Below are 26,608 nucleotides of genomic sequence, written 5' to 3' on the forward strand. Positions count from 1 at the left end.
TCTACACCATCCCTCTCCTAATGCAATGGACAATGCTTACCTTAATTTGTCGTTGGGTATGCCAATATCCAAGATAATATCTATGTAGATTCCAAGATATGCTATTACTAGCTAGCTCCATTATCTTACCTCCTCATTAACCTATCACCCTGAGGTTGTGTTTCTCCATATAAGGACCCTCTCTGCTCTCACAATCAAGAACACAAGCATAAGAGGAACATGCACCAAGAATGTAGCTCTTTCCTCTCAACTCTCTCTCACACACACTATAGATACAAGAGTGCAAGGAGATAAGACGAGAGTCAATTGACACAAAGGGGGATTGTCTTTTCGTTATGAGAATATCGTTATTTATACAAATTGACCCTTATTCACACTTGAACGCCCAAACTTAATGAAAGATGGATTGAAAGCTTACAAGATACATAGTTTTGTGGCATTATTAGCCGTTCTCATAATTATAACATTTATAGTGCCATTTATAACATTTATAGTGCCATTTCATGGCACTTATTATGCTATCTCTCTTATGTAATGGAGAGATGCTAAGTTAACCCAAAATGGGGTCAACACCACCATACTTCAAGTGTTTGTTCTCTAAGGGCAAGGAGAGATGATTGATTGAGAGAGAGAGAGAGAGAAAAATGAAATGAAATTTTGAAGAGAGAGAGAGAAAGAGAGCAAGGGAAAGAGAAGGGGGAGAGAGAGAAAGAAAAAGGAAGGAGCGGATAAAGGAGGAGAGAGAGAGAGAGAAGGGAGAAAGGGAAGGAGGGACAGAGAGAGAGAGAGAGAGAGAAGGGACCTTTGACTTAGAAGCCAAGAATCCTCATCCTCTAAAGTGAGCCGCTGGTGAAGTCTTCACAGGGGAAGAGAGTGAGTCGATCCTAATGGCAAACTGAGAAAATGAGTGCGGGCCCTCCATCTTAGTTGAGGATTGCAAGGGGGATGTCGTGGTGGGTGAAAGCACTAAGCCACTAGGAGGGGGGTTGTGCTGATGGCGAGTGTAAGCTACTCTCCACCTCTGATCCCAGCTAGGCGTATGATCAGCATCTTTGGGTTTCAGCTGTGAATTCCATTTCCAAAATGGCACGTTGCAGCCGTTTCCTTGCATTTCCCTTGCAAAACCACAACTTCAAGGCGATGTGAGTTGTTTTTTTTGTTCTTTCCTCTCATCTCCAATCGTATACTTTGTTATTTGCTTGCATCTCCATGTATTTCTGCTCTCCCTCTTCTTCTTTCATTTCGCATTCACTTTGCTGTGATGTTTCAAACCCCTCTAGATACTATTTTTGCAGGCGAGGGGAAACTATGCACCGTTTTCTCAGTAGTTTTTTTGACGATGTGTATATGATGTAAAATAATCTAGTCGCCTAGGTATGAGTCAACTACTAGATTATTTGTTTTACAAAACACAAAAATGGACTGCAAGTGAGGAGAATGCACACAAATGGAGTCAGCACGTTTTTAAAATCCCAAAACTAGATCCTTCGATTAGTTGACGAAAATCCACCAAAACAGGCGTAATACAACCTCGTCCAAAACAGTCGGAAAACTGAAAACAATGATTTGGGGGAAGCCAAACCAGTGGCATGTGGTGCCAAATGTCTCTGGAGAAGAAGGCCCCGATGCTCTAGGTGCAGAGGCGCGAGGGTCCGATGCTCTAGGTGCTCGGTGAATAGAGTCGGAGAGTGCACATAAGCATGTTATCATAAATATTTGTGCTTATAGCATTTTATAATTTGATTGATATAGTATCAATCACAGCCACAAGTGCCAGTATATTGTTCCCAGGACATGCAAGGCATCACACCGAATGCTGCAGAGGAATTGACACAGATCCTGTGGTCCTCACTTCCACGTTCTTCACCTCTTTGGCACGTCAGATGCAGCAAGGTTAGTATATTTCTCACTACTTATTTGCTGTGGTCAAGCTTAACACTCCAAAGTGGATGAAGACGTATCTTAACAACTAGTTGGTTATTTCTCCTTCTCCCCTATAGATACGCTAGCCTGTGATACACAGATTTTCATCCATGTTATGCATGCATACATGTATGCACCTATGGATGGATGGATGTTTGTATGTATATATGAGACTGGGATGGTACGGATGGAGTTTATCATAACTGGATTCTAAAGCTTAGGCTGCTTGTGACAGAGAGAGAAGCTTTGTCCAGACTCTCTACATGATTTAATCGAGAGAGTTGGGCAGTCTGACATCCCTCTCCAGGTGAAAACGGAATCATCCTGAGGTGGGCAACCTCTAGCACAAGCCAGTCCAGGACTAAGAGCAGTAGATGTCAGAGATTTGGTTGTAAAGAACCGTGAGAGGATATCTTACAGGTGTTACTTCGAGAAAAGAATCACATCATTTTGAGTGGTTCTTGTCTTTACACAACTGTAACCCCTGGTTAGTATATGTTGGCATTACCTTAGCTTGTGTCCTGATTTATGCAGGGTAGCAGATAGTGAAGGTAATCACGGGTTGGACGGAAACTTGAGAGGATTTTGTGAGAAGGGGCGGTTGTCGGAGGCACTCAGGGCTCTAGACCTTTCAGACCAGAAAGGTGGTCAGCTTGAAGACTCATTCTATTGGTTACTACATGGCTGCATCAACAAAAAAGACTTGTCAATAGGGAGGGAGGTGCATTCTCGCATCATCAGAAGTGGGCTCCAGTCAAATGCCTTCTTCGTGTGCCATTTGATCCGGATGTTTGCCGTGTGTGGTAGCTTGTTAGAAGCGCGTTAGGTGTTTAGCAGCTTGCTAGCACCAGATGGTTTTGCATGGGGTGCAATTATTTCAGCACATGCCAACTTGGGACAGGGAAAGCTGGCCATCAAGCTTTATAAACAAATGCAGCAATCGAATGTGTGGCCGGGTGCTCACGTGTTTGTTGCGGTCCTCAAAGCATGTTCTATTATTGCATCATTGCATCATGGAAGAATGATTCATAGTGATACCATTAGAGATGGATATGAACTGGATGCTTATGTTGGCAGCATGCTCATTGGTATGTATGCCAAATGTGGAAGCCTTGACGATGCACGCAAGGTGTTTGATGGTTTACCAAAGCAAAATGCCGTGGCATACAATGCAATGATGGCAGTATGTGTGGAGTACGGGGATGATAACGAGGCTCTTGGGATCTTCGATCTAATGCAAGAGGAGGGTATGCAACCAGATAATGTTATATCACTTGTGTGTACAGTGAAAGCATGTTAAAATTTAGCAGCTATTCATCATGCCAAGCTGGTGCATTGCCTTGTAATTGAGAGAGGAGCTGACCTAAATATGTATGCTGGCAGTGCCCTTGTCGACATGTATGTCAAATGTGGGAAACTTGAGGAGGCCTGAACTGTGTTTGCAAGGTTGCCAAAGCGCAGTGAGGTGACTTGGAGTGGCATGATTGCAGCATTTTCCCATCTCAACAATTACAACTTAGCACTAAAATATTTCGAGGGCATGCAACAAGAAGGTATTAGGCCGAATGGTGTAACATTCATCTCGATTCTCTCAGCATGCAGCAATGCTGGCATGTTGCATGTGGGTTTTTACCACTTCAAATCGATGCGGGATGACCATGGCATCACTCCAATAGTCGATCACTATAACCGCATCGTTGATCTGCTTGGGCGTGTAGTCACCTGGTTGAGGCAGAAGACCTACTCCATGCTATGCCATTTAAACCCAATATAGTGGGATGCATGGCCTTACTCAGCCATTGCAAAACCCATGGCAATGTGGCTGTTGGAAGAACATGCTTCCATTACACAGTCAAAATGGATTTCAGAGATGCTTCCGGCTACTTGCTTATGTCAGAGATTTACAGTGATGCTGGCATGTGGGAGGATGCAAACAAGTTGAAAGCATGGAGAAAACATGCCCGTGCATTCAAGAAGCAAGGGGAAGCATCTATTCATGTTGACAAGAAGGTAAATACTTTTGTCGGGGGAGAGAGAGGTCACCCAACGAGTATGGATATTGATGCAAAGCTTGCACAGGTCAGTGTGCAACTGAAGGCAAAGGGGTATTTTCCATGTCTTGACTTAATCTGAATTGATTGCTAGAATATCAAATGATTGGTGCATAATTTTGACAAACACAGTTCACGAGCCTCTTAGAAGTCTTATGTAAAGAAGGAGACTACCACCATGTGTAAAGTCGGGCTTCCATGTAGTATTGCAAAACGTATTTATGGCGGGCATGGCTGGCTATAATACCAGTGTATGTGCAGGGGTATGACAATACTGATCAGTATCTGTTGATCTCTAAACAGCAACGTGAGCGTACTGTTTAAGAGGGGCTGACTTTTTAAAAATTTGATCAATTGCATACCCAAGGTTTGTGCTATCAAACTCTCCAGTCAGAGAGGGAGAAGAGGGCTGGGGGGGTGGCTGGGGAAGGGCGATGGTGATTGACACCTGTAAAGTTCCTGTCTAAGGGATCACAATGTTGTCTCATTCACTTGCCCGGCCGATGCTTTGAGTCGATATATTAGAGGTGGGGAAGACTGTCACCTCACAATTATAAGAAACTAGCGGGGATAGCCCATGGCTATAAAAGCGCCCAGAATAACCTTTGGCTAAGTACACACCTGTTACCGTAAGAGCCATGTCAAGAAAAACCTCTCTTTCATACTTGTGGACATTACTTGAATCACACATAACTGCACCTGAGTTACAGAGGTGCACACTTCATCTGCAAGTGGTTACCTCCCAACTGCACCAGGCAAGCTATGAATTGAAGTACCATATTTATCACATATGGCGACTTGTTCATAATTAAGGCCGTTACAGTTCTTTCACTTGTAAAACCAGTGGGCTGAGAATTGAGATGGAGTACCATGGGGCAAACCAAAGGAGGGTTTTGACCATACATATGAGGCATGGGGCACATTACTTGCGTTTCTTCACTTATTCCTACCAAGGGTGTGTCACCTTATTGAAAAGTATGGAGAAAGAATACCAAAAGGCACTCGTGAGGATTATCCCCCTTGAATTGAAGGGATGAGATTAGGGGTATTTATAAAGCTTTTTGTCCTTCCACACCTCGATTGCTTGCCTAGTGTCTCTCTATTCTAGTTTCAAATCATAAACTTGAAGAGCTGCTTATATTAGTCTCCCCACATTTTGTTTATCAACTTGAATGGAGCAAGATTGTGCATAGGCATTGCCAATAAAAAGAGCATTGAAGGAGAGATTGCCTCGACGATTTATATACCATGAATACCTACATGCTCCTCCTTGAGTATGTGGGTGCGGTTCAAACCTATTCCCATACACTGGCTTTAATTTCTCTTCTCACTGATGTAGCACCTACGCATGTGTGGCTGATCACATTTTTCATAGTCATGCATGAGCAGCATGTCTCAAGCACTCACTTGAGTGAGGTTAGAGTCCGTAGCTGCTGTTGGTTTAAAGCTTAGTGGGCCAAACCTCCCCAAGAACTTGTGGAAACTTTTGTCTAATATGTGCCTAGGTTGACCGAGCAAGGAGTTGTAGTTGAGCATAATACACTGTGCATACGGTCTATTCTCTTGTGTAGCTCGGATCTCAAGTTTAAGATGGTAAAATTTAATGTGTGTTTGAGTCTCTTTCTAGTTTATTCAAGATCTCAGGAAAATGGAGTCTTGTGACTTGAAACTTATAATTTTCGAAAGAAGGCATTGTCCATTGTGCATCCATATTTTGAACAAGCATGTATGTCGTGAACTCATGGTTGTAATATGTCTTCTTAAAGATGTATCTATTATTTTTGAATAACACTCCATGTGTCTTTGGGATGCTTCTTACCCACACCTTTACTTCATATCAATGCACACACATGACCAAGCCATTAAACGACATAAGATGCGAGTGATGAAAATAAGTGCCCGATGGCATTTGTTCTCAAAGGTATACTATCTGGTCCAGCATGCATTGATCCTTTTTTTTTGGGGGGGGGGGGGGGGTGGACATGCTATCACTTCCTTATAAGGAGTGGGTAGATTCATACCTAACACCTTATTGGGGAGGTGTGGGTGCTATCGTTGGGTTATAGCCCAGGAGGGGTGTTACCACTGGAAATGCCATCTGTTGCATAAGTTGAATGTAGTCTAAACACTAGTTATCTTATACCAGTCACTCCTTTTTCTATTAATAGTTGCCACCCAAGTTGATCAATTTTTAGACGTGAGACAAAGGTTACTCCTATAGACAAAGTGAGGGACCCTTAAAAGATGAGAAAACTTAAAAAATATTTATAATCTTGAGCTTCAGTGACAAAATTGAAATACATGAGTTCATCTAGAAAGCACAATAATGCCTAGAATTGTATGGATACTTATTTTGATGATGATTGATCCATAGCTCCTTAAAGATAAATCACACTCTTGAGAAGGATTGATGATTTCTAGATTTAAACATCTTGCTTTTGTGATTACTATTATATTGAAGTTAGTATACAATGGTCATGACTCCATTTGTTTGCACACAAATGGAGTCAGCACGTTTTTAAAATCCCAAAACTAGATCCTTCGATTAGTTGAAGAAAATCCACCAAAACAGGCGTAATACAACCTCGTCCAAAACAGTCGGACAACTGAAAACAATGATTGGGGGGAAGCCAAACCAGTGGCATGTGGTGCCAAATGTCTCTGGAGAAGAAGGCCCCGATGCTCTAGGTGCAGAGGCGCGAGGGTCCGATGCTCTAGGTGCTCGGTGAATAGAGTCGGAGAGTGCACATAAGCATGTTATCATAAATATTTGTGCTTATAGCATTTTATAATTTGATTGATATAGTATCAATCTCAGCCACAAGTGCCAGTATATTGTTCCCAGGACATGCAAGGCATCACACCGAATGCTGCAGAGGAATTGACACAGATCCTGTGGTCCTCGCTTCCACGTCCTTCACCTCTTTGGCACGTCAGATGGAGGAAGGTTAGTATATTTCTCACTACTTATTTGCTGTGGTCAAGCTTAACACTCCAAAGTGGATGAAGACGTATCTTAACAACCAGTTGGTTATTTCTCCTTCTCCCCTATAGATATGCTATCCTGTGATACACGGATTTCCATCCATGTTATGCATGCATACATGTATGCACCTATGGATGGATGGATGTTTGTATGTATATATGAGACTGGGATGGTACGGATGGAGTTTATCATAACTTGATTCTAAAGCTTAGGCTGCTTGTTGTGACACAGAGAGAAGCTTTGTCCAGACTCTGTACATGATTTAATCGAGAGAGCTGGGCAGTCTGACATCCCTCTCCAGGTGAAAACGGAATCATCCAGAGGTGGGCAACCTCCAGCACAAGCCAGTCCAAGACTAAGAGCAGCAGATGTCAGAGATTTGGTTGTAAAGAACCGTGAGAGGATATCTTACAGGTGTTACTTCGAGAAAAGAATCACATCATTTTGAGTGGTTCTTGTCTTTACACACCTGTAATGTGATATGCAGCGGAAGTCTTTGTATTGGAAGATCCTGTCACACAAATGCTCACACCGTCTTCTGTATCCCGAGTTTCGTGAGTTGAGCAATCCACTTTAGTACTTCAAACTTTAAAGAGATATGAGAGAGAGAGATGAGAACTGTACACCAGATTGGGTCCCGAATTACCCACTGAAGGGCCCCCTATCCCTATAACGAGATAGTATTTGCTTTATTTCTTTAGAGAGAATGACTGTGGACTGTAGATAAGCCAAACGCAAGATCTCGGAGGATCGGAGATTGGCTGATCTGTACACGGCTGTAGAAACACCTCGATGAACTGATCTCGAGCCTATGCACTCTTCCCAAGGGCATGAGGAAGGGCTGCACACCTAAGGCTGAGAAAAGAAGATGGTGGACTGTTCTACGCTATGTTAGAATGCTGAAAATGCTTATGAATGCTGTGTTACTTTAACCAGATGACTGCTGCATGTATGGATGATGCATAGAAGGCTGGATACTGATGCAAACTGCTGATTCAGGGCTGAGAACTGCTGTAGACAGAAACGCAGACCTGTAGGGGAGCTGCTGAATCGATACGCAGGTCTACTGATGCTGCTGGACAGAAACGCAGGGGTACTGATGCTGCTGGACAGAAATGCAGGAGTACTGCTGTACGGCTGGACAGAAACGCAGATCTGCTGTGCTGAATTCTGGCGTTGAACTGGGGCTGGGTTGTATGCTGAATCAGGGACTGAAGTGATACTGAATGCAGGCTGATTTGATGCTGATGGCAGGCGCCTAGGGCTGACTGAAGCAAGGGGTTCTGGACTGAAGTGATACTGAATGCAGGCTGATTTGATGCTGTGGGTTGTGGGTCAGTTCTATGCCCCCCCCGACTTGGAGGCCAGTTGATGGTTTTCAGTGGCTGCCCCCCGGCACTACAGTGCGTTATTTGGGATGCTATGTGGGCATTGACATATCTCCGGAGCAGCAGATAGCCCCCCTTCTTCTGAGCATTCGGAAGAAGCTTCTGTATTGGAGTACCGCTCGTTTATCTCTGGCTGGCCGAGTAGTTGTGGCCAACCAAGTTCTGCTTGCTACCATGTGGTACATCACTTCTTGCTGGGCCTTCTCTCGGGCGTGCATTGGCCAGGTGCAGAGGCTCATCAGGAACTTTCTTTGGTCCGGTGGCGACGGGCGGCCCGCCAGGGCCAAGGTGGCATGGGCTGTGATCACTCAGCCGAGGGAGAGAGGCGGCCTGGACATTGTTGATCCTATTTGCCAAAGCCGAGCTTTGCTTGGCAAGTTGGTAGTTCGTGGCCTCCTGCCAGGCGCTGAGCCGTGGAAGGAGTTTCTCGTTTCCAGGATGCTCAGCTGCACTCCTTCTCTTAGCGGCCCTTGGACCCCCAGCATTAGGTGGATCTTTACAGAGCAGCGATCCAGAGGAGTGGGCCTTGGCTTCGAGGAGCGTTTTGCAGCTAGCCTTCTGAGGGCCTGGGCGCATCTGAGGCCGTCACTCTTCCAGACTCCCCCGGGCACCGATGAGGAGCGCCTGAGGCAGCCATTGATCTGGAACCCCTTGATTCGACTTCCGAGTGGCCATATGGTTGGATCGCGGTCTCACGTGTCGTGGGGCCCGTTGAGCTCCGGCCCAGCCCAGTCCCTAGACGACTGGATATGTTTTCAGCAGCTGCCTCTAGAGGCTCAGGAGAGGAGACTCAGTGGGATGAGGGGCAGAGAGTTGATGAGACAGGACATTGAGGCGGCCATCCCCCGGGAGTGGCGGACCCCAGTACAGGACCCTCCACCTCCACAGTGGATGGGTGTCTTTACTCGGCATGAGATCCTTCTAGCGGTCTGCGGCACAGCGGAGAGAGTCGCCCCACTCACTTTCGAGGTGGGAGAGGGTGGCCAGCTTCAGAGGACACGACTAGATTTGGATGGGCTCTAGGGTTGTATTCTTCAGAGGGTGCGGGTGGTCGGCTTTCATCAGAGACAGTGGCATGTAGACCCCTCACCGGCCTCGATAGGGGAGGACTGTTCTTGGAGATTATGGGCTTGGGACAGCAGGCCTCTTATTCGCCTTCAGTGGGATCCAGGTGAGTGGTTTTGGCGAGATCCCTACTCGGCCCCTACCAGCCCAGGCATCCCCTTTTTTCAGTACACAGCGAGGCTGGGGCGGCGGATTCAGAGGCACAGGATAGCGAGCACCCCGGCGGCGGCCGAGCATTGGCGGCGTCAGGGGCTCTCCCCTGCCTTTCTTAGGGACTTCTGGCAGCGCCTTTGGGCCAGCTTCCGGCCCCGGAAGGTGACGCTTTTTCTCTGGCTCACAGCGCATAGAGGACTGGTTGTGGGAGCTTGGCTAGCTTTTGGCAGACACCCAGCGTCCTGCCCTCGGTGCGGCCATGCACAGGAGTCGCAGCGGCACTGCTTATGGGATTGCCCACAGGCACAGCAGGTCTGGCTGCGCGCTCTCAGGATGGTTTTTGCAGGCTCATCAGGTGAGATGCTGGTGACGTGGGGTGCGGTGGCTTGGGCCATGGACAGCGGCCCGGCCCTTGGATATGAGGACGTCCCTGGTAGTGCGACCATCCAGGTCTCTGACAGGGCGATGGCGGTGGTTCCGACGCCAGACTTCTCTTTGGCAGCCCCTCAGGAGGGGGTCGGGCACAGATGGGAGATGATCAGCAGCATGACAGCTTGGCACATATGGAGAGCCCGATGCAGGGAGGCCATTGACCGCCAGGCGACTCCACCGGCGGAGGTCATACAGGCCCTCTGGGTGGACATCATTCACACCTTGAGAGGACACTGGGGGAAACTCCAGGGTGACTCGGATCGCATGAGAGGGCGCCGCAATGCTTTCCTCCGCACTTGGCAGCCTGGCCCTTTCCTCACCGCGAGGGGCGAGGATGTCACTTGGCACTATAGGCCTCCAGTTTGGCTTTTCTCACCTCCCACATGTACTACTAGGTAGCCCCCCCCCCCAGAGAGCGGCCAGCCACGGGGGTGGAGCTCAGGTGTTCACTGTGTTTTTTATCCCTCCTTGCGAGGTGAGCTTTGTAGCCTTATGGCGTTTTCTCATTAACTAATAGAAGGATCGTTTTCTCAAAAAAAAAAAAAGCATTTTATAATTTGATTGATATAGTATCAATCACAGCCACGAGTGCCAGTATATTGTTCCCAGGACATGCAAGGCATCACAGTGAATGCTGCAGAGGAATTGACACAGATCCTGTGGTCCTCGCTTCCACGTCCTTCACCTCTTTGGCACGTCAGATGGAGCAAGGTTAGTATATTTCTCACTACTTATTTGCTGTGGTCAAGCTTAACACTCCAAAGTGGATTAAGACGTATCTTAACAACCAGTTGGTTATTTCTCCTTCTCCCCTACAGATACGCTAGCCTGTGATACACGGATTTCCATCCATGTTTTGCATGCATACATGTATGCACCTATGGATGGATGGATGTTTGTATGTATATATGAGACTGGGATGGTACGGATGGAGTTTATCATAACTTGATTCTAAAGCTTAGGCTGCTTGTTGTGACAGAGAGAGAAGCTTTGTCCAGACTCTGTACAAGATTTAATCGAGAGAGCTGGGCAGTCTGACATCCCTCTCCAGGTGAAAACGGAATCATCCGGAGGTGGGCAACCTCCAGCACAAGCCAGTCCAGGACTAAGAGCAGCAGATGTCAGAGATTTGGTTGTAAAGAACCGTGAGAGGATATCTTACAGGTGTTACTTCGAGAAAAGAATCACATCATTTTGAGTGGTTCTTGTCTTTACACAACTGTAACCCCTGGTTAGTATATGTTGGCATTACCTTAGCTTGTGTCCTGATTTATGCAGGGTAGCAGATAGTGAAGGTAATCACGGGTTGGACGGAAACTTGAGAGGATTTTGTGAGAAGGGGCGGTTGTCGGAGGCACTCAGGGCTCTAGACCTTTCAGACCAGAAAGGTGACTCATTCTATTGGTTACTACATGGCATGCTCATTGGTATGTATGCCAAATGTGGAAGCCCTGACGATGCACGCAAGGTGTTTGATGGTTTACCAAAAGCAAAATGCCGTGGCATACAATGCAATGATGGCAGTATATGTGGAGTACGGGGATGATAACGAGGCTCTTGGGATCTTCGATCTAGTGCAAGAGGAGGGTATGCAACCGGATAATGTTATATCACTTGTGTGTGCAGTGAAAGCATGTTCAAATTTAGCAGCTATTCATCATGCCAAGCCGGTGCATTGCCTTATAATTGAGAGAGGAGCTGACCTAAATATGTATGCTGGCAGTGCCCTTGTCGACATGTATGTCAAATGTGGGAAACTTGAGGAGGCCTGTACTGTGTTTGCAAGGTTGCCAAAGCGCAGTGAGGTGACTTGGAGTGGCATGATTGCAGCATTTTCCCATCTCAACAATTACAACTTAGCACTAAAATATTTCGAGGGCATGCAACAAGAAGGTATTAGGTCGAATGGTGTAACATTCATCTCGATTCTCTCAGCATGCAGCAATGCTGGCATGTTGCATGAGGGTTTTTACCACTTCAAATCGATGCGGGATGACCATGGCATCACTCCAATAGTCGATCACTATAACCGCATCGTTGATCTGCTTGGGCGTGTAGGGCACCTGGTTGAGGCAGAAGACCTACTCCATGCTATGCCATTTAAACCCAATATAGTGGGATGCATGGTCTTACTCAGCCATTGCAAAACCCATGGCAATGTGGCTGTCGGAAGAACATGCTTCCATTACACAGTCAAAATGGATTTCAAAGATGCTTCCAGCTACTCGCTTATGTCAGAGATTTACAGTGATGCTGGCATGTGGGAGGATGCAAACAAATTGAAAGCATGGAGAAAACATGCCCGTGCATTCAAGAAGCAAGGGGAAGCATCTATTCATGTTGACAAGAAGGTAAATACTTTTGTCGGGGGAGAGAGAGGTCACCCAACGAGTATGGATATTGATGCAAAGCTTGCACAGGTCAGTGTGCAACTGAAGGCAAAGGGGTATTTTCCTTGTCTTGACTTAATCTGAATTGATTGCTAGAATATCAAATGATTGGTGCATAATTTTGACAAACACAGTTCACGAGCCTCTTAGAAGTCTTATGTAAAGAAGGAGACTACCACCATGTGTAAAGTCGGGCTTCCATGTAGTATTGCAAAACGTATTTATGGCGGGCATGGCTGGCTATAATACCAGTGTATGTGCAGGGGTATGACAATACTGATCAGTATCTGTTGATCTCTAAACAGCAACGTGAGCGTACTGTTTAAGAGGGGCTGACTTTTTAAAAATTTGATCAATTGCATACCCAAGGTTTGTGCTATCAAACTCTCCAGTCAGAGAGGGAGAAAAGGATTGGGGGGGTGGCTGGGGAAGGGCGATGGTGATCGACACCTGTAAAGTTCTTGTCTCAGGGATCACAATGTTGTCTCATTCACTTGCCCGGCCGGTGCTTAGAGTCGATATATTAGAGGTGGGGAAGACTGTCACCTCACAATTATAAGAAACTAGCGGGGATAGCCCATGGCTATAAAAGCGCCCAGAATAACCTTTGGCTAAGTACACACCTGTTACCGTAAGAGCCATGCCAAGAAAAACCTCTCTTTCATACTTTGGACACTTCGTCTGCAAATGGTTACCTCCCAACTGCACCAGGCAAGCTATGAATTGAAGAACCATATTTTTCTCACATCTGGCTACTTGTTCATAATTAAGGCCGTTACAGTTCTTTCACTTGTAAAGCCAGTGGGCTGAGAATTGAGATGGAGTACCATGGGGCAAACCAAAGGAGGGTTTTGACCATAAATATGAGGCATGGGGCACATTGCTTGCGTTTCTTCACTTATTCCTGCCAAGGGTGTGTCACCTTATTGAAAAGTATGGAAAAAGAATACCAAAAGACACTCGTGAGGATTATGCCCCTTGAATTGGAGGGATGAGATTAGGGGTATTTATAAAGCTTTTTGTCCTTCCACACCTCGATTGCTTGCCTAGTGTCTCTCTATTCTAGTTTCAAATCATAAACTTGAAGAGCTGCTTATATTAGTCTCCCTACATTTTGTTTATCAACTTGAATGGAGCAAGATTGTGCATAGGCATTGCCAATAAAAAGAGCATTGAAGGAGAGATTGCCTCGACGATTTATATACCATGAATACCTACATGCTCCTCCTTGCGTATGTGGGTGCGGTTCAAACCTATTCCCATACACTGGCTTTAATTTCTCTTCTCACTGATGTAGCACCTACGCATGTGTGGCTGATCACATTTTTCATAGTCATGCCTGAGCAGCATGTCTCAAGCACTCACTTGAGTGAGGTTTAGAGTCCGTAGCTGCTGTTGGTTTAAAGCTTAGTGGGCCAAACCTCCCCAAGAACTTGTGGAAACTTTTGTCTAATATGTGCCTAGGTTGACCGAGCAAGGAGTTGTAGTTGAGCATAATACACTGTGCATACGGTCTATTCTCTTGTGTAGCTCTGATCTCAAGTTTAAGATGGTAAAATTTAATGTGTGTTTGAGTCTCTTTCCAGTTTATTCAAGATCTCAGGAAAATGGAGTCTTGTGACTTGAAACTTATAATTTTCGAAAGAAGGCATTGTCCATTGTGCATCCATATTTTGAAACAAGCATGTATGTCGTGAACTCATGGTTGTAATATGTCTTCTTAAAGATGTATCTATTATTTTTGAATAACACTCCATTGTCTTTGGGATGCTTCTTACCCACACCTTTACTTCATATCAATGCACACACATGACCAAGCCATTAAACGACATAAGATGCTAGTGATGAAAATAAGTGCCCGATGGCATTTGTTCTCATAGGCGTACTTTCTGGTCCAGCATGCATTGATCCCTTTTTTTTTTTTTGGTGGGGGGGGGGGTGTGGACATGCTATCACTTCCTTATAGGGAGTGGGTAGATTCATACCTAACACCTCCTTATTGGGGAGGTGTGGGTGCTATGGTTGGGTTATAGCCCAGGAGGGGTGTTACCACTGTAAATGCCATCTGTTGCATAAGTTGAATGTAGTCTAAACACTAGTTATCTTATACCAGTCACTCCTTTTTCTATTAATAGTTGCCACCCAAGTTGATCAATTTTTAGACGTAAGACAAAGGTTACTCCTAGAGACAAAGTGAGGGACCCTTAAAAGATGAGAAAACTTAAAAAATATTTATAATCTTGAGGTACAAAATTGAAATACATGAGTTCATCTAGAAAGCACAATAATGCCTAGAATTGTATGGATACTTATTTTGATGATGATTGATCCATAGCTCCTAGAAGATAAATCACACTCTTGAGAAGGATTGATTATTTCTAGATTTAAACATCTTGCTTTTGTGTTTACTATTATATTGAAGTTAGTATACAATGGTCATAACTCCATTTGTTTGCACACAAATGGAGTCAGCACGTTTTGTAAAATCCGAAAACTAGATCCTTCGATTAGCTGAAGAAAATCCACCAAAACAGGCGTAATACAACCTCGTCCAAAACAGTCGGAAAACTGAAAACAATGATTGGGGGGAAGCCAAACCAGTGGCATGTGGTGCCAAATGTCTCTGGAGAAGAAGGCCCCGATGCTCTAGGTGCAGAGGCGCAAGGGTCCAATGCTCTAGGTGCTCGGTGAATAGAGTCGGAGAGTGCACATAAGCATGTTATCATAAGTATTTGTGCTTATAGCATTTTATAATTTGATTGATATAGTATCAATCACAGCCACAAGTGCCAGTATATTGTTCCCAGGACATGCAAGGCATCACACCGAATGCTGCAGAGGAATTGACACAGATCCTGTGGTCCTCGCTTCCACGTCCTTCACCTCTTTGGCACGTCAGATGGAGGAAGGTTAGTATATTTCTCACTACTTATTTGCTGTGGTCAAGCTTAACACTCCAAAGTGGATGAAGACGTATCTTAACAACCAGTTGGTTATTTCTCCTTCTTCCCTATAGATATGCTAGCCTGTGATACACGGATTTCCATCCATGTTATGCATGCATACATGTATGCACCTATGGATGGATGGATGTTTGTATGTATATTTGAGACTGGGATGGTACGGATGGAGTTTATCATAACTGGATTCTAAAGCTTAGGCTGCTTGTTGTGACAGAGAGAGAAGCTTTGTCCAGACTCTGTACATGATTTAATCGAGAGAGCTGGGCAGTCTGACATCCCTCTCCAGGTGAAAACGGAATCATCCAGAGGTGGGCAACCTCCAGCACAAGCCAGTCCAAGACTAAGAGCAGCAGATGTCAGAGATTTGGTTGTAAAGAACCGTGAGAGGATATCTTAGAGGTGTTACTTCGAGAAAAGAATCACATCATTTTGAGTGGTTCTTGTCTTTACACACCTGTAATGTGATATGGAGCGGAAGTCTTTGTATTGGAAGATCCTGTCACACAAATGCTCACACCGTCTTCTGTATCCCGAGTTTTGTGAGTTGAGCAATCCACTTTAGTACTTCAAACTTTAAAGAGATATGAGAGAGAGAGATGAGAACTGTACACCAGATTGGGTCCCGAATTACCCACTGAAGGGCCCCCTATCCCTATAACGAGATAGTATTTGCTTTATTTCTTTAGAGAGAATGACTGTGGACTGTAGATAAGCCAAACGCAAGATCTCGGAGGATCGGAGATTGGCTGATCTGTACACGGCTGTAGAAACACCTCGATGAACTGATCTCGAGCCTATGCACTCTTCCCAAGGGCATGAGGAAGGGCTGCACACCTGAGGCTGAGAAAAGAAGATGGTGGACTGTTCTACGCTATGTTAGAATGCTGAAAATGCTTATGAATGCTGTGTTACTTTAACCAGATGACTGCTGCATGTATGGATGATGCATAGAAGGCTGGATACTGATGCATAGAAGGCTGGATACTGATGCAAACTGCTGATTCAGGGCTGAGAACTGCTGCAGACAGAAACGCAGACCTGTAGGGGAGCTGCTGAATCGATACGCAGGTCTACTGATGCTGCTGGACAGAAACGCAGGGGTACTGATGCTGCTGGACAGAAATGCAGGAGTACTGCTGTACGGCTGGACAGAAACGCAGATTTGCTGTGGTGAATTCTGGCGTTGAACTGGGGCTAGGTTGTATGCTGAATCAGGGACTGAAGTGATACTGAATGCAGGCTGATTTGATGCTGATGGCAGGCGCCTAGGGCTGACTGAAGCAAGGGGTTCTCAAGGGGCTGGAGAAGCAAGCTTATAAGCTCCAAGGGCTGGATTAGTCTAGGGCTGAAGGCAATGATACTCTTGGGGCTGAGGAGGAGAGCTCTTAGCACAATGAAGACTGAATGAGAAACTAAGCCCTATGCAAGCCTATTTATACTAACTGGAGGTTGGTCAAGTTGGCTGGTCATTTAATAAAGTTTATATGTATAAATGACAAATAATGCAAATAATGCTAAATAAATACTATAAAATATGGAAAAAATACCAGATAAATCCTAGTAAATTCCCTAAGGCTTCTGGGATGTTCTAAATGATGCACATGCATATGAATGCATATTATGTAGGATGCAGAGTGCTTTCTGATGCAAACCCTAAGGCTTCTACTGACTCTACATGCATGAATGATTCTCTCCAAGTGGGTTAAGGGACTTGACTGACTGACTGACCCGCTAAGGCTGAGTAATGACCTACGTAGCTCGTGCCTGACTTATCTTGGACTGAGGATGTACAATGGGGTCACGGCGTACGACAAATATCATCCTATTGGGTTCTAAAACTGTACAACTGTTGCACTTCTGATGATGAGCCATCTTGTCACCATGCACTGAGTGTAGAGTGCATGTGACATTCCCTCCTGTGATTAGCTTGGCGGCAGGTTCATGGCTTCCAAGTAGTCCGCTAATAACTGGGCGTACTCCTGGAAGAACTCCTCGTCGAGCCATACGGCTTCGTGGGTGCCTCGATCTCGGAATTTCGTATAGGACTGACGAATCCATCGACCGGAACCATGGTTCCATCGATGAAGAAGGATCTGCTCAGGCTCAATCACTTTTGCCTCGGCTACCATGTCTGGCTGCTATTCATCTGAAACATCAAACACTTCTGGACGAACATATGGTTTTAGCCAAGAAACATGGAAAACATCATGCATTGTCCAACTGGTAGGCAACTTTAACTTCATGGAGACATCACTTAACTTCTTAACTATTGGAAAAGGGCCAAAACTACGGAATGAAAGCTTGGGACAACGTTTGCCCACTTGTTTCAATCTCTGTTTCATGATACGTAAATAGATCCAATCCCCTTCCTTGAAGTGGACATCTCGTCTAGACTTATTTGCCTGTCTGCTCTATGCTTCCTGAGCTTTGGTCAAGCGGTCCTTGACTGACTCAATGATCTCGGAAAATGCTTCCGTGGTTTTATTAGCCTCTAAAGATACCTCCAAACTGCTGGAAGATTTGACTCCACCTGGCCTGTCAATCACTCCACTGGGCACTTGGCATAGTCTGAAGCCACTTAAGTGCTTGGTGGTCTGTTTTCACTGTGAAAGCCTGTCCATAAAGAAATGGCTTCCAATGTTTGAGCGCTGTGATCACACCCAAAAGCTCTTTGTCATATACCGAATAATTCTTTTCGGCGACATCCAACTTTCTGCTATAATATGCCACGGGTCTATTGTCCTGCTGGAGGACTGCACCTACGGCTACATTGCTGGCATCGGTGATGACCTCGAAAGGTTCGTCCCATGATGCTAACTTTAATACAGGTGCTTCTGAGGCAGCTTTCTGGAGTGCACGGAATGCATCAAGTGCCTTACCTGTAACTGAGACTTTCTGCTTGCGAGTCTTCACCCCCTTGAGCAAGTCGGTAAGAGGTGCTGCAAGGTTGGAAAACTGATGGACATGTGTACTATAGGCCTGGTCGAATCCCATCGGAACCGATGATGTAGCCCAAATACTGAACTTCCTTAACACCAAAGATAGACTTTTTGGCGTTTATGTAGAGCTGATTATCTCGCAAAAGTTGCAAGACTTTCTCCATATCTTTCTCATGTTGCTCCGCAGTGGCTGAGAAGACTAGTATGTCATCAAGGAATATGAAAACACACTTCCCAATGTGGACTGCGAAAATCCTAGACATCATCTTATTGAACGTTGCGGGTGCATTTGTAAGCCCAAAAGGCATGACTACGAACTCGTAATGACCACGCTTTGTCCGGAAAGCTGTTTTTGGAATGTCAGCTTCAAAAATGCAGACCTGATGGTAACCACTCTTGAGGTCGATCTTAGTGAAAAACTTAGCACCGTCTAAACGCTCCAAAATGTACTCTATCCTGGGCATAGGAAACTTATTCTTGATAGTGAGTTTGTTTAATGCCCTGTAGTCTACACATAGGCGTGCAGACTTGTCCTTCTTTTGGACAAATAGGATAGGTGCAGCAAATGGGGAGGAAGAAGGCCGAATGAATCCGGCTCGGAGAAGCTCAGATAACTGCTTTTCTAACTCGCCCTCTAAAGTCTTGGAAAGACGATAGGGAAACCTGCTAAGAGGATCTGATCCAGGGACCAAATCAATGTGATGGTCCTCAAGGCGAGAGGGTGGGAGACTGGGTGGGAGATCGTCCCTAAGCATAATGTCCTGGTGTCTGGATAGGAGGTCTGCTAACTGAGGGACTGAAGATGTAAGGGATGCTACTACTGAGGGAGGGATTGTTTGAGCACGAACATAAAGGAGTGCTCCTTCTGCTCCCTTGCGGATAGCTCGTTTGGCCTGGAGATGTGAAATCAATGGGATGCCAAGAATGCTTCTATCCCCACGAATCATGACAGGCTCAGGAAAACCTTTACAAATAGTAAAAGTGTTCTGCCCCCAATTGGGAATAGGCTCATACTGACGGAACCACTGAATTCCTAAGATCATGTCACACCCGAACAGAGGTGAGACGATGAAATCTCGTTGAAATGAGGCCTTCTGAACTTCAAAGGCAAATTGCTGTGCCTTCTGGGAAATGTGGGTGCGAAGACCAGGTGTAAACCCGTCCACATCCAGATGATATGGGACTAATGTGCAGTTCAATTTATTAGCCAACTGGGGAGAGATGGCGCCTTCAGAACTACCCATATCGAAAAGGACTACAAATTGTCGGCCCTGGCCAGAGCCATTAGCTCGGATGAGGCTCTTCTGAGCAGCATCACTCTCCCCCTCCTGCTTAGCATCAAATACCACGGATGGCATAGGATGCATGGAAGGTAAAAGTTGAACTGCATTTGAGGTAGTAGGCGGGGCTGGAGGAGCTGGGGAGGCTGTGGCAACTGTGGCAGAAGGAGCTTTGGCGGCTTTTGCCATTTGTGGCAATCCTTCTTACCATGCCCTATAATATGACAGAAAAAACATCTATTTTCTGACTGGTACTTTCTTTGCTCCTCTGGAGGAAGATAACCTCCAGTAATGCCTGCTTTAGCCTTTTCATCAGGGGTTTTCTTAGGTTCTTTATCCTTCTTACCTCTTGAACTGGAGCTATTACTGTTGTCCTTCTTAGCATCTTTAGAAGATGTGTTACCTTTCCCTGTCTGTGCAGCTGATTGCTGCTGCTGGGGTTTGGTACTGGACTGAGATGCCTGTTGGGTTTTATGCTGTGTATGCACCCAGAGGAGTGCTAGTGGTCATCAGTAGATTACTGGGGCACTTTTTACTTCAATTAGTGGAGGTTTTTTTCCCAGTTTAGCTTAGTTTCACTTATATTCAGTTTATAGGTGTTTTGGTCCACCCGGCACATTTTATGGCCGGACATGTGAACACATATCTTTAGGTCACTATTATGTGGCTATTGTACTTCACTTTTTCATCAAGCATAATACACTGAAGTCGTGTTCTCTCTCTGTTGGCCTCCACGCCTGTTTGCAGCTTCTCCAAACCCTAACCCTAACACCCCTTCTGCCTTCATTTGGTATCAGAGCATTGAAGGCTTGCCATTGCTGTACACAGTCGCTTTCATAAACTGCCCATACATTCTTGCTTTGCCCGTACACTGTGCGCCTTCTGCAAACCGTACAGCTGCCGACTGTACTTGTTCGACTACAGTCACTGTACCTGCTCGCCGCCTACAGCTGGAGTACTGAAGCCACCCGTACAGCCCGTACAGTCAGCGCCGACTGCTTCTTGTCAGCGCCGACTGCACCAGTCAGCGCCCGTACTTGCTACGTACGTCTGTACCTGCTCCGTACAGTCAGCGTCGACTGTATTTGTCAGCGCACGTGTACCAGCTTCGAATTGCAGTGGTCGACTGTATTAAGTCGACTGATTCAGTACCCGTGGTACCTGCCTGCAGTGTACCTTCACAGTACCTGCAAAGTTTATGCCAGCAGTCGCCTTCAGCCCTGTAAAGTACAAGTCGACTGTACCTGCACAGTACAGTCAATAGTACGTGTTCTTTTTGGTGGACTGTACCTGCATATGTACCACAACGTGCTCAGTCAATCTGTGGTAAGCATTAAATATTCTGTTTTTGGGCAATACTATTTTCTCTGTGAAAATCTACAGGCACAACAGGCAGATTTTCTAGCAAAGAACTATACAGGTTTTTTGCACAGTTTGGGTGCAGTAAGTTTGGGCATTTTTGGGGCATTTTGGCATTGTGTACGCCATTTGCTGCTCTACTCAGTCAATGGTGCATTAAGCTGCACATTCAGAGGATTGAGAGTGCCGGCATATTTGGGTGAACTGTATTCAGTGGAGTACAGTTGTTTTCAGGGTTCTTGCTATTGGGTTTTTTGATACACAGGTACAACATTGTGCGTAGACATAATGGCAAATCAACAGCAGAGTGATGTATTCACGTATTTGTCTAAGGAAGACAAATTGGACGGCACGAACTACTCCTTGTGGAGTTTTATGCTGAAAAATGTGCTTGTGGCAAAAGGTCTTTGGGATTTTGTTAGTGGTGATGAACCACGTCCAGGTCCATTGGCTCCAGAGACTCCTCCCCAAGGGGGTGCTCGTGGACGAGGACAACAGGTACAGGCTCCAGGGCAGCCATTGCCTGTTCAAAGAACAAATGCTCAAAAGACATGGGATGCCAGGGATGCACAAGCTTTGTCACTCATTGCATTGTCAGTACAGAGGTCCATTATACCTCATATTCGTTCAGCTGGCTCTTCACAGAATGCATGGGTGACTTTGGAGCAGATGTATGCTGCTCGTAATGAGGCTAGGATCTCATTTTTGAAAAGAGAGCTGGAAAATCAGAAAATGAATGAAGGAGATGATATGTCTAGCCACTTAAACAAGCTGCAGGATTTGAGAGAGCAACTCATCAATGTGGATGAGATTATTCCTGAGACACAGCTTGTGTCCACCATCTTGCACTCTTTGCCAAGATCTTACTTGGCTTTTCATACCTCTTTGAACCTCAGCATGAGGAATGCTGTTGAACCCCTCAAGTATCAGGAACTTGTTGCTCTCTTACTACAAGAGGAGCGAATGAGGAAGAATATGAATATGACCACAAATGTTGAACAAGCATTTACTACAGGTCAAGGGGAAAGGAAAAACTTAGCCAAAGAGTTCAAATCAAAATTCAGGTGATGGTGGTTCTTCACAGGATACCAAGAAAGGTGATGGACAGCCCAAGAAGAAGGGCAAATGTCATTATTGTAAGAAGCCAGGTCACTACATCACTGAATGTAGGAAGAGGATTGCCAAAGAGAAGGCGAAGGAAGCTGGGATGTCTGTTAATGATGCTTCTAAAGCTCCTCCAGAGACTGCTTCTTTTGTTGAGGACAGGGATTACTGTTTTTATACATGCAGCTATGATGCCTCTTGGTCTTCACAGGCACTCAGTATGACAGAGCATGCATGTACTTGGTATTTTGATAGTGGTGCCTCAAAGCATATCACATCTCGCAGGGATTTGTTTAGTCATGTTGGCCCTGTCCCTGTTGGCAAAACTGTTCAGTGTGCCAACAATGCTTCATATCCAGTTTGTGGCATTGAGGAGATTCAGCTCACAGCCATTGATGGCTCCATTCTCCGCCTTACAGATGCCTTATATGTACCAGGGATAAAGAAGAATTTGTTGTCCATTTCTTCTTAGCACATTGTGGTATGCAAGTCCACTTTGATGATGATAAATGCATGGTCAGAGACAAAGCTAATGCCTTGACCTTGATGCTTACTGGTACATTATGTCATGGACTTTATCAGTTGGATGCATTTCAGCCAGTGGATTAGTCTGCTTATAATGCATTCACTCTTACTCCAGCTATGGTTGATGCGGAGTTATGGCATGCTCGCATGGGGCATGTAAATTTTGGTAGTCTTACGCTTATGCAGCGACATAACATGTTTACAGATCTACCTCTCATGGAGAAGCCTCCAGATCACATTTGTGAAGGATGTATTTTGGGAAAAATGCATAGATTTTCCTTCCCACGTGATCAGGCTCTAAGAGCAACTGCAAAGTTGCAGCTTATACACAGTGATCTTTGTGGTCCCATGCAGACGAAGTCATTAGGTGGTTGCTTTTATTTTGCAACATTTATTGATGACTTCTCTCGTATATGCTGGGTCTATCCTTTGACACAGAAATCACAGGTATATGATGCATTTTTGGCCTTTGTAGCACTTGATGAGACAGAGTCAGGATGCAAGGTCAAGACTCTCCGTTCTGACCGAGGGGGGGAATATATGTCACATATGTTGAATTCCTTTCTTGGGAGTAGAGGTATAAAACATCAGTATACTACTCCTTACACTCCACAGCAGAATGGGGTTGCAGAAAGGAAGAATCGGTCACTCATGGAGATGGCCAGATGTATGCTAAAGGCAAAAAGGCTACCACATATCTTTTGGGTGGAAGCTGTCATGTGTGCTTGTCATATTTTGAATCGATGTCCCACAAAGGCATTGGTATCCATTACTCCTTTTGAGGCTTGGCATGGCCGCAAGCCTTCTGTATCGCATTTTCGTATCTTTGGGTGTCTTGCATATGCACACATACCCAAAGAGTTGAGGAGGAAGCTGGATGATTTTTGTTGGGTATAGCCGTGAGAGCAAGGGCTACCGGTTATATGACCCACTATCCAAGAAGATATTCACTAGTCGGGATGTGATTTTTGATGAAAAATCAGAAATATCCATGGCTGGTTATGAGGCAAATCAGGCTGAAAATGATGTGTTTGAAGGTCTACTACCTATGGAGTTTCATTCCACAGTTGGTGATCCAACTCACGAGGGTACAGGACAGCCAGCAAATGATGTAGGTGGTGCAGAAATTCAGCAACAAAATGAGCCAGAAGCTGAACCAAATATGGGGCAGCAGGCACCACAAGTCAGACACATACCTAGATGGTATTTGAGGACATTACAGGACAGCCATTTAGAGGGTCCTCTTGCTGGTCGTACTCGTAGGGAGACACGGACCAATGAGCATGCACACATCATGGATTTGAATTTGGTTATGGCAGCCAGTTTACAGGATGATGATGAGCCTGATTCATTTGTGGATGCACGAGATAATGTGCATTGGAACAAAGCCATGCAGGATGAGCTTGATTCTATTAAAAGGAATCAAACATGGGATTTGGTTGATCTGTCCAAAGGCAAGAAAGCAATTGGTACTAAATGGATCTATAAGTTGAAGAGACATGCAGATGGATCCATTGACAGGTACAAAGCCCGTCTAGTTGCAAAGGGCTATGCACAGAAGAAGGGCATTGATTATGAGGAGACATTTGCTCCTACATCCCGTATGTCGACACTTAGGTGTGTCATTGCATTGGCTGCACATCGTGGTTGGGTTGTTCACCAGTTGGACATAAAGACTGCATTCCTACATGGGGACCTCGAGGAGGAAGTTTATGTATTTCAGCCCATGGGTTTTGCAGAACATGGTCATGAGGGGAAAGTATGCAGGCTGAGAAAGGCCTTGTATGGTTTTAAACAAGCTCCACGAGCTTGGTATGCAAAAATAGATGCTTTCCTACTCACTCAGGGATTTGTGAACAGTCCATCAGAAGCCACTCTGTATGTAAAGAAAGAAGAGACAGATCTGCTGGTCATCAGTCTTTATGTGGATAATCTCTTGCTCATGGGATCAAATGATGACAAAATTGCAGCTTTTAAAGAGATACTGCAACAGACATTTGACATGTCTGACTTGGGGCTTGTACATTACTATTTGGGCATACAGTTTGTGCAGGATAACAGAGGCATTGGGTTGTTGCAATCACGGTATGTTGCTAAACTTCTGGAGAAGTTTAAATTTCAGGATTGCAAGCCTATTAGTACTCCTATGGAGCCTGGGATGAAACTGTCACTACAAGATGACAGTATTTCCTTTGATGCCACTACATATGCTCAGGCTGTTGGGTGCCTCATTTACTTGTGTAATACAAGGCCAGATATTCAGTATGCAGTCTCTCAGTTGAGCAGATTCATGCGCAGCCCGCGGTTGTCACATTGGCAAGCTGTGAAGCGTGTATTCCGTTATTCGCAGGGTACCTTGTCTCTTGGATTGCTTTATCGTGAGGGGAGTGACATGCAGTTATACGCTTATAGTGATTCAGATTGGGCTGGTGATTTTGAAACCAGACATTCCACTAGTGGAAATTGTTTCTTTCTTGGCTCTTCATGCATTTCTTGGCTAAGCAAGAAACAGACCACAGTGGCCACTTCGTCTTGTGAGGCAGAGTACAAAGCAGCCTACACTACTACTGTTGAGTGTGTTTGGCTGCGTCATCTCATGACTGATATGGATATTTCAGTGGAGGAGCCTACACCTATCTATATTGATAGTCAGAGTGCCATTGCTGTGGCCAGGAATCCTGTGTTTCATGCTGGCACGAAACACATTGAGATTCACTATCATTTTGTTCGGGAGAGACTCCAGGCAGGAGATATCAGTCTGATCTATTGTCCTACAGATCAGAATGTGGCATACATCTTCACCAAGGCATTACCACGTCCGAAATTTGAAGCATTCCGTAGTGCTTTGAATTTGGTTCCTTTTGGTGGATGATGTACAGTGATCACATATCACTCCAGGGGGGGTTGGTGGGTTTTATGCTGTGTATGCACCCAAAGGAGTGCTAGTGATCATCAGTAGATTACTGGGGCACTTTTTACTTCAGTTAGTGGAGGTTTTTTCCCCCAGTTTAGCTTAGTTTCACTTATATTCAGTTTATAGGTGTTTTGGTCCACCCGGCACATTTTATGGCCGGACATGTGAACACATATCTTTAGGTCACTATTATGTGGCTATTGTACTTCACTTTTTCATCAAGCATAATACACTGAAGTCGTGTTCTCTCTATGTTGGCCTCCACGCCTGTTTGCAGCTTCTCCAAACCCTAACCCTAACACCCTTTCTGCCTTCAATGCCTGCTTGGGCTTGCCCCCGTTAAGCTTCATTTCTTCATTCTGAGCGAGAGTCAGAGCCCGGTCATATATACTTGGTTCAAAGTTACGAACTGTGAACCAAATGTTAGAGTCCAATCCACGAATGAATTGCTCCATCTTAGGCTGCTCAGATAACCCTAACTGCTGTGCCAAAGTAATAACCTTACCGGAAAACTGAAGCACTGGGGATCCGTTCTGTCTGAGTCCATAGAACTCGTCTTTCAGACCGGTCATGTACTGGGGCGGGAGAAATCTGGTCTTCAGGTCATGGACAAAGATGTCCCAGTCAAAGGCTGTGACACCTGTGGCCTGGTCTGTATGAATACTAGACCAATGCTGCCACCAAGTGACTGCCTCACCAGTGAGATGGGGAGCCGCTAAGTGGACTTGTCTTGTGGGTCTGTGATCCTAGCTAATGGAAAATGAGCATTAAACTGATGAACAAATTGATTAACTGATGAATGATCACACTTACCATCATACTTACTGAAGTTTGGTTGACTGCGAATGATGGTGGTTGATGCTACTGCGGGCTGCCGGCTGGTGACACCTATGACTGGGGAGACTGAGGAGAGCTGCTGATACCTCAAGTGTATGGCCTCCTTTTCCCGTTGGTCTTCGAGTAACATACGTTCTCGATCAAGCTCACGTTGGTGTTCCCGAGCGGCGAGTTCAGCCTGACGCCGGTCTTCGTCGATCCTGTGTTGGGCTTCCTCATAGTCCCGTCTTTCTGCTTTTTCTCTTTTCCTTCGGGCCTCGTCCTCTCTCCTTTGTTGTTCCATCTGAAAGAAGAGGGAG

The 26,608-nt window shown here is 45.4% G+C and overlaps 2 protein-coding genes across 2 annotated transcripts; both read left to right on the forward strand.

Annotated features, from left to right (window-relative positions):
• Positions 1–1,156: 1,156 nt before the first annotated feature.
• Positions 1,157–13,965, forward strand: LOC147606770 (pentatricopeptide repeat-containing protein At2g20540-like). Its single transcript, XM_086791278.1, has 3 exons — positions 1,157–1,893; positions 2,159–4,002; positions 11,277–13,965. The coding sequence occupies exons 2-3, from the start codon at positions 3,676–3,678 to the stop codon at positions 11,286–11,288; spliced, it is 339 nt and encodes a 112-aa protein (XP_086647404.1). The 5' UTR covers positions 1,157–1,893; positions 2,159–3,675; the 3' UTR covers positions 11,289–13,965.
• Positions 11,411–15,773, forward strand: LOC147606771 (pentatricopeptide repeat-containing protein At3g26782, mitochondrial-like). Its single transcript, XM_086791277.1, has 2 exons — positions 11,411–12,418; positions 15,196–15,773. The coding sequence occupies exons 1-2, from the start codon at positions 11,411–11,413 to the stop codon at positions 15,355–15,357; spliced, it is 1,170 nt and encodes a 389-aa protein (XP_086647403.1). The 3' UTR covers positions 15,358–15,773.
• Positions 15,774–26,608: the final 10,835 nt, after the last annotated feature.

Source organism: Cibotium barometz, chromosome 56, assembly GCF_041138505.1.
Source record: "Cibotium barometz isolate CiBa-2024 chromosome 56, ASM4113850v1, whole genome shotgun sequence".
Classification (NCBI taxonomy): domain Eukaryota; kingdom Viridiplantae; phylum Streptophyta; class Polypodiopsida; order Cyatheales; family Cibotiaceae; genus Cibotium; species Cibotium barometz.